General features: G+C 36.3%; 1 protein-coding gene across 2 annotated transcripts; it reads left to right on the top strand.

Moving 5' to 3' along the window:
* Positions 1-472: 472 nt before the first annotated feature.
* Positions 473-7,029, top strand: LOC135634965 (haloacid dehalogenase-like hydrolase domain-containing protein Sgpp). 2 transcript variants are annotated; one of them, XM_065145739.1, is made up of 5 exons: positions 473-958; positions 1,070-1,181; positions 1,255-1,409; positions 6,192-6,453; positions 6,535-7,029. In XM_065145739.1, exons 1-5 carry the CDS (start codon positions 795-797, stop codon positions 6,694-6,696), a joined length of 855 nt encoding a protein of 284 aa, XP_065001811.1. In that variant the 5' UTR covers positions 473-794; the 3' UTR covers positions 6,697-7,029. The 2 variants fall into 2 exon arrangements, with proteins under 2 accessions (XP_065001811.1, XP_065001810.1); XM_065145738.1 differs by having other exon boundaries at positions 478-958; positions 1,067-1,181.
* The last annotated feature ends 2,356 nt before the right edge of the window (positions 7,030-9,385 follow it).

The raw sequence follows: 9,385 nt of genomic DNA on the forward strand, positions 1-9,385 counted from the left end.
GTGAGTTTTTTGTTATGATATTCCTGACATGAACATACATCTCATTGTTTCCTTGAAGAACAACACATTAAACCTATAGTAATGATCCATACAATGCATTGGCAAAATGAACTTTGAGGAAAGAAGCTGTTCTGTGAGTTGCAAGCAGAACATTATGTAGAATGAAGTGGTAGGTGATTAATATCGTCATTGACCTGTAATCATTAGACATAGGAATCAGAAGAGGAGAAGCTCCTACACTGAATTAGGAACTCCTTGGTGTTGGCTTCTCCACAGCTTGACGTGAGCAAAAGGTGGATGAGAAAGGCTTAATGCTTTTGTGCCTACTCCAGGTTGAACATTCTCCACAGAAGTGCATCTGCATGCTTGAAATGAAGCATCTTTATGCAGATCCAGAAAAGCAGTAGGCAATCCCTACTTGTGTTTGAGATTACATGAAAGCTTTTACATCCCTCTCTCTCTCTCTCCCTCTAGATAAGTGTGAATGAAATATGCTATGAAAATGCCAAGTATTATTAGTCTCATATAACTAAGTACCATTATGTGAGAGGCACAATGAAAAGAACTCAGATCGCTTAAAGAGTTGCAGTCAACCTGAGGCAGCCAATTTTTCCTCCTCAAGAGTCAAAAACAGACTTGTCTTCCTGTTGCGGTCCTCGGATCAAACTTCCACGGGGACGATCGCGGCGTCCTCCACGACTCTGCCTGCTGAACAGCGATAGCGCGGAGAGGGCGGCGCCAACAACGAAGGAGATCCCACGAATCCATCCCCCCTCCTCTCTTCCCTCTTTCCCATGGCCGCCGATCTCCTCTCCATTCCCCGTCCACGCCACTCCTCTCCCCTCCTACCCACCAAAGGAATCCGTCCCCGCGTCGCCACAGCTCGCCGACTCAACGGGATCGGCTTCACCGCCGCGGCTGGGAAGATGTCCGTCTCCTCCCACTCATCGCCAGAAACGTATCGCTCTCTCACTGTTATAACCTTGTTTGCTCTCACTGTGACTTCACCTGGAGAAGATCTTGTTTAACGCGTGCGCTGTGCTTTCGATCATTCCTCTGCTTGCAGCAGACGCTCCTTATCTCATCTTGCTCCGCTGGAAGCCATACTGTTCGACATCGATGGCACGCTTTGTGATTCCGATCCCATTCACTACTGTGCTTTCCGGGAGATGCTGCAACAGGTACACGTTCCATGCGTCTTTCCTGCTCTCTCGGATCACTCTGCAGGAACTCTTTTTCTTCTTCTTCTTGCAGATTGGGTTCAACGATGGCGTCCCCATCACCGAAGATTTCTACGTCGACAATATCAGTGGGAACCACAACGACGACATCGCCCGGTCACTGTTTCCCGGTTGGAATGAGGAGGCGACCACGAAGTTGCTGGACGACAAGGAAGCCATGTACCGGAGGTAATGAACTGCATGCCCATGCTCCAATTCTTGGTTAGAAATGATCTGAACCTCCCGGACATGGGCTGAGACTTGTTCGGTGTGTTTTGGTATATCAGCACTTGTTGGACTTCATAGGAAAAAAAAAAAAAACAAACAAACAAAATTAAATATTTTAATTGTTTTTTTTATAATTTTAGAAATTTTATATATTTGATGACTCAATATATGCGGTTTATATAACCATCAAAGATACATTATATTAATGTATTCAAAATAAATTATTTTCTTTTAAGAAACTATTTTAATTATCAATAGTCAATTTGACTTACATTTAATTGACTTACATTTAATTTATTTTTAATTTCTTTTGATACAATGAACCTTCCTTTTGATGAAATTAACTTTTTTATAATACTTTTATTAGTTTAATTCTAACATTCTTTTTCCTTAAATTTGTTTCATCTCGAGTTTCTTTCGAAGTTATTAAAATATTTCAAATTTAAAAGGTTTTGAAAGTATATCGATTACTTGTTCACTTGTTTTGACATTACGTAGCTCCACTTCTTTATTTTTGATATGATCTCTTATAAAATGAAATATTGTGTCGATATGCTTTGATTTGCCTTGATCTTTTACAAGGCAATAACTAATTTGTTATCAATATAAATCTTGATTGACTTCTCTTATAACATATAAAGTTCTCAGAGTAATCTTCTTGCTAGATTATATGACAAACACAAAGAAGATACTGTTATATATTCCGCTTCATAACTTGATAGAGCAATAATCTACTGTTTTCTTAAGACCAAGTGAATATAATTTTACCAAAATAAAATACAAATCCAGTTGTACATTTCTAATCATCGTAGCTTCCGACCCAATCAGCTGTAACTTTTTGGACGATGAACAAAATATTTTATACTCAATTGTTCCTTTAATATATCACAAATTTTTTTTTAACGATATTTAAATAAGATATCTTAGGAGCTTCCATATATCTATTTATTAAACTAACTTCAAATAGTATATATAGCATGTCAAATATCTTAAACATCCAATTAGACTTTTATAATAAGTTGAATTAATATATTTACCTTCACATTTTTTGGTCAACTTGGTATCATATTCAATAGGTATATCTACAGGGTAATAATCTTCCATGAAAAACTTTTTTAAAACCTCCTTTCCATAATTTTCTTGTGAGATAATTTTTTTTTTTATTGTCTTGTATAACTTCGATATCGAAAAAACAAGTCATTAGGCCTAAGTTGGTCATCTCAAAATTTTTTTTGATAGAGTGTTTAAAATCTTTAATCATAATGCTACTATTGCTTATAAATATTAAATACTATATATACAACAAGATATCTCCATTAGAGTTAGATTTCATATAAAGAATATATTCACGTGGACATTTAGAAAAATTATTTTGAATAAAATAAGCATATATTTGAGAATTCTATACTCGTGGGGCTTGTTTAAACCCATTAAAAGCTTTATTTAACTTGTATATTTTATCTTTTTATTCATAAATAATAAAGTTAATGGGTTATTGAATATATACCTCTTTTTTAAGAACTCCATTATAAAATACTAATTTGATATCCATTTGTAAAAAATTTTATTTCATTTGAGCTACTAGAGAGATAAGTAATATTAGTGTGTTCAATCGAGCAATTGTTATAAATACTTCGTTATAGTCAATCCCATATTGTTGTTTATATCCCTTTACAACCAATTGGGTATTGCATTTCTCTTTCTCTATTTTTGTATTTCTTTTTATTTTAAAGATCAACTTAACACTGATCGTTTATTGGTCTTCTGGAAGTGTAGTAGGCTCCATTGTATTATTTTTATTAATAGCACAAATTTCCTTATTCATAGCTTATTGTCATTTTTCTTATCTACAAGCTTCTTTGAAGGTTAATGGATTCTATTTTACAAAAAGATAAAATAAAAAAAATTCATTATTATTAGTATCAATCATTCGAGTCACATCATATAGCTCTTGAATCGGTCTTGTCCTTATAATCGAACTTCTTAAATCATATGATATAGCTGATCTAGGTAATGATTTCAACAAAGCCACTTCGGTGTTTGCTTGTATTATATCGTCCTCTTCTGAAGCTATGGCTTTCTTATGCCGCTCATCACTTTTTCAATTCCAAATCTGTTGCTCATCAAACTCAACATCTCTTAACATCACAACTTTGTGATAGGATTGTAGGGTTTATAGCCATTGTAATTCTCTAGATAACCTAGCAAAATATATTTTTGACTTTTATCCTTCAGTTTTGTTCTCTTTTCTTTTGGTATCTTGGCAAACGTAACATTTGTAAAAATTCTTAAATGATCGACTCTTAATTTCTACAAGCTCCATGCTTCTTCTGGTGTAAAATTACTAATTCGTCTTATAGGAAACTTGTTAAGCAAATAAACTGCACAGATAACAACATCTCCCCAAAATTCTTTAGGAATTTTTCTTTCCTTTAACATATATCGGACCATATTAAGTATAGTCTTATTTTTTTCTTTATGAGACATCATTTTGTTGAGGTGTATATGGTGAATTGATGTAAAATCTCATTATTTCTATAAAGACTTTCAAATTCATTTGATCTATATTCACCACCCCTATTTATTCTTAAACATTTAATCTTACAACCACTTTGTCTTTCAACTAAATCCTTAAATTTTTTGAATTTACTTAAGACTTCTTTCTTTTATAAACTCAAGTTTTACTAGTATGATAATAAGTAAAAGTAAGAAAATAACTACTTCCTCTAAGTGATACATAACGCCATAAACATCAAAGTACATTAGATCAAGTCAATGTCATACTCTTGACTTTGAAAGTTTTTCTTTCTTGCTTACACGTGATACACACTTCATATAATTTTGATGGGCAATCAATTCTTGGAATTTTTGTCACCATATTATTCTTTTGTTGAAGTTTCAAAGTCTCAAAATTTAACTGAACATATCTAAGATGTCATAGTGTAGAAATGTCCTCAATATCAGTTTTAAAATAATATGATCGATCAAAACTACATAAATGTAGAGGAAACATTCCGTTCTTTACCCTTTTCACATATGAGATTAATTTTTTATTCTCATCATGAATAGAAAGAGTGATAACTTTCATCTTAATATTATATATATTTCAAGTAATTATCTAAATCTTAGAATATTATTTTTCATATCATAAATATAATAAACATATGAAATGTATAATTCTTTACTATTATTAATTCCAAGAAAAATTTTACTTTTACCTATTAGTGGTCTTTGAGATAGATCACCAAATGTAATGTTCCCAGAATAACTTATATCCATTTATGAAACTAGCTCTTTGATACCATACATATGATTCGAGGCTCCTGTATCTAGATAACATGTCATAAACTGATCATCTTTCAAATTATCATAAGTCATTAGTAAAACTTGATTTTTGTTTTTTTCTTCCTCAACAAAATTTATTTTATAACCTTGATTATTTGGATTATAATAACATTCATAGGAGTAATACCCATACATTTTGTAAACATAGTATTATATTTCAGATCTTTTATAATTTTTGCCATGGCCTCGACAACGTCCTCGACTATAACCTCAGCCTCTTTGGTTAGAAATTTCTCCATTACTTTCATTATTTGAAGATTCTTGATTGGTTTGATTTATGTCTCCTCTTCCTCTTTGTCCACACCCTCTTTTCTATGTAAGAATTTGATTTACATTTATTTTCAAGAGTAAACTTGGTTTGTAGTGCTTACTTTATAGTTTTGTTTTATTCTCTTTTTATAATCATTTGTTCATGAACTCGAAGGAAATCTATAAATTGTTCTAAAGACTTTTTTTTCAAATCTTTAGATTCTTCGATCACAACAATAATAAAATCAATTTTTGGATCTAGAAATCTCAGTATTTTTTCTATTACTCTTTGATCACTTATTTGTTTATAATTTCGTCTTATTTGATGAACAATAAAAATGATTTTTGAGAAGTAATCAGAAATAGTTTTAGAAGTACCTTGTTGTAATTTTTTCAGAAGTACCTTGTTGTAATTTTTTCATAGAACTTGTAGAAGAAGTTTTTTTACTTTATCAATACCATCAAATGTCTTTTGAAGCATTTCCCAAGCCTCCTTTGAAGTGTTTGCTGGAGCGGTGATCTCAAACATTATATTATCAAGCCCTTGGTAGATCGTGAATAAGACTTTTTTCTCCTTTTTCTTTAGCTGTTTTCTTATTAGACTTGGTTCAACAAATCCATCTTCTATAAACTCCAATACATCTTGGGAGCCTAGAAGAACCTCCATTTGAATACACCATATGTCATAATTTTCTTTTGTCAATATGGGGGATCTGAAGTTAGATGGTATTTGAAAAAGATGTCATAGCTTAACCTATGTTTTGATACCAAGTATTGAACTTGATAAGAAGAAGCGATAGAGCTATTAAACTAAGGAATAATAGAACAAGATTAAATCTTTTATATTTCTCTTAAAACTCTTTACAATTTTACAAACTCTATATGTTTCATGATTCAAGAGATTTATATAACCTCTAAGGATATATTATATTAATTATATTCAAAATAAATCATTCTCGTTTAAGAAATCAACCAATAGTCACAGTTTTTTTCATATACATTTAATCTATTTTTCTGTAATAAATATCTCACTTATGTGATGCAATGAACCTTTTTTTTTTTAATGAAATTAACCTCTTTGAACAAGTTTAATTCCAATACCATGCACCCATCATCATCCGCCATTTTTGAGAGAGGCGAAACGTGCAGGATGGCGCCGGAGAAGTTGCAGGCGGTGGATGGCCTCCACAAGCTGTGTAAATGGATCGAACGACGTGGAATAAAGAGAGCTGCAGTGACTAATGCTCCGAGGGCAAATGCACAACTCATGATCTCGCTTCTTGGCCTGACTGATTTCTTCCAGCTTATAGTGGTTGGCAGTGAATGCGATAGGCCAAAGCCATATCCTGACCCTTATCTGAAGGCTCTCAAGGATCTTGGTGCCTACCCTAACCACACATTTGTGTTTGAGGTTGTTCTTCTTCTCCTCGCCACCAGTTATGATGTAGTTTTGGTCTAATTTCCATGCCTTCATCATCGTTTTCTTCTTCAGGATTCTGCGTCAGGGATAGAAGCTGCGGTCGCAGCAGCAATGCCTGTATTGGGGTTGACGACAAGAAACCCGGAGCAGCTGCTGATGGATGCAGGAGCAACCTTCCTCATCAAGAACTTTGACGATCCAAAACTCTGGGAGAACCTTGAGAAGTTAGTGTGACCAACTGGAACTCGATCCTTCATGTACTTTTACGCATGCCTGTTGCAGGAAGCCATGAAGAGAGAGACCCGTCATGGAGTCAGACTTGAAGGATGCATGCTTAAATTATCCTCCTCTTTTTATGTAATGGTAATTTAGCATATTACAATGGATAATTTCACATTAAGCAAACACATACTTGGTGGATTAATTTAAATGCTGTTTAAGTGACTTGAGAAGGTGCAGCAAAAGGATGCTTTTCCAGCACAGAACACAGGTTACTTATATCTGTTCATGTATAATGGAAAAGAAGTTGATGTTATAAGAAGAATGATGCTTAAGACTGTTGAGAAATCCATGGTCCAGTTTGATCCAAGCCTAACCCTATGCAGAAGGCTATCTTCTATGTAGAGCATGGAGAACAATGAGATGCAGCAAATAATGAAGTGACAAAGTGGTGTTAGTGATTTGTTTGGTGCTACTAATGGACATTGAGCAAGTATAGTAGTCATCCAGAAACTTAGTATCAATCACTAAAGCATGAAGACATGTTTCCTAATGGGTACTTCAGCAAGAGAGAAGCAAATGACTCAGTCAATTTTCATTATTCTTGTCATTTAGGTCTTGTATTTTATATCCTAAATCCTTGTGGTTGTTTTGGTAGTGCGTGAAGATATATATATATATATATATATATATATATATCCATGCACATAATTCCCACGTACCTGAAGTCATTCCACCTGAGAAGCTTCGGTCAACGCTACGGATTCAAACCAGACGTGAAGGTTAACAATAACCATAGGAATAGACTTTGATTTACCAAAACAGAAGACACGCCTTCTTAATTAGAAGACGACTTCTTCTTCTTCTTCTTCTTCTTCTTCTTCTTGCTGCAATGGAGGAGACGAGGGGAAGATGAAGTGCACGCAGCACCCCCTCGAGGGCGGTGTCGGCGTCTGTGCTCCCTGCCTCAGCGAGCGCCTCCTCGCCCTCGCAGCAACCATCCCCCCGGCATCTCACTCGCCGGATCACCAACGCCCGAAGGACTCCCCCCGGTCGCCCTCGCTTCCGCCTCACCCTCTCCCCTGCGCCTCTCGCACCGCCGCTAGCTCCCGGCGGTCCTCCATTGTCTCGATGCTCTTCGGCCGCCACGGATCGGTTAACCGTAATAAGCAGCCCCAGCGTTCGAGCTTCTGGCTGTCGACGCTGCTCCATGGCCGGCGGAGCAAGAACATTTCGTGCCCGTTATCCGCGGCGCTGGGGCGGGACCGGAGGACGCCGCTTGATCCCGGGGGCGTGTCCGACGCCGAGTTGCTTCGCCGGCCGCGGCGTACGAAACTGCCCCCGCCGAGGGAGGCGACGGAGTACCACCGTCACGGCGTCGGCCTCGCGGGATTCGCCATGTGCTGCAGCCCGCTGGTGACCGCGCGCCCCTGCCGGCAGAGATCCCGAGTGGCGGAGCTCGGTTTCGCCTGCGAGACACCGGGAGCGGCGCTCGGCCCGCACCATCGCAGGCACGCGTCCGCCGGAGGGCCGTTGCTGTTCCCCAACCGGTCACGAAGGGTAAGCGGAATACGATGAATTCCGCTGGCGGTTCTACCCCCACAGGAATTACCTTTTTACCGTTGTGCCATTGTTAGTTACGATTAAAGAATGAAAATTTTAATTTGGTCTATAGTTGTGTGAATAAAAAAGAACAAAAAAAAAAAAGGTAAGTCTTGCACATATGTATGTAAACGAGCAAACTTCATACTTGGAAGAATTGCTTTGAATGGATTTCTCCCTTTCTTTATTCTCAAGATTCGCTTAAAATTAAATTTTCACGTTAAAGAATTGCACATTTAAAAGTAAATGCATAGTTTCATACCATTCATTATACATAGACAAACCTTTCGACCGTTTTAACTATACATACAATTTATTAACTACTAGGATAGTAATTAAATTGGAGGCATACTATTTAGAGCCCTTTGCTTACTATTCATAATCTCTTAAAAAAGTAATATTTTAATATTCATAGCCCCTGTAATTTCCCACCAAATCGCTATCGATCACCACCCCCAACTTACCCCCCCCACCACTCTTTATGCGTCACCGCTCATCAACCTCAACCTAACTCACTCCTTTGTTGCTGACTCAACCCACGGCCCTCTATCGCTGATCATCGCCCCCCAATAAATTTACAAGGATAAATTTATCATAGAGTATTAAATAAAATTTTGAAATATAATTTTACCAAACAGCATTTACCTCAATGCACACTTATAATATAATTTTCAGCATTCCATAATTATACTTTTCTTCAACTGTATACTAAAAATAAAAATATGTCCCCAAACAGTCTTCATATACACAAGGATTGCCTGGTTGAAAAATAAGTCGCATGGATCAAATCAGCACTTTCTAACTGGTCATGACTTGCAGAATAGAATTTAGACATTGTAAACGAAATAAACAACTGCCACATTTTGTGGATACTACAATTATCTACAACTTAGAAGGGCAAAGCACAAAAATCCATCGGATTGGAGAGAAAAGGCCTGTTGCACACACATGTTGTAACTCAACCCTACCCTTCAAGCACAATGCATGATAGTACAGTATGAATTATCAATAAAACCAAAGCAATTTGGGCATCAAGGATTATCTGATAAATAAACTATACTATTATATTTTGTTAAGCTAGGCTAACAGCGACACCAGTCAC

This window comes from Musa acuminata, chromosome BXJ3-4 (genome assembly GCF_036884655.1).
Source record: "Musa acuminata AAA Group cultivar baxijiao chromosome BXJ3-4, Cavendish_Baxijiao_AAA, whole genome shotgun sequence".
Lineage (NCBI taxonomy): Eukaryota > Viridiplantae > Streptophyta > Magnoliopsida > Zingiberales > Musaceae > Musa > Musa acuminata.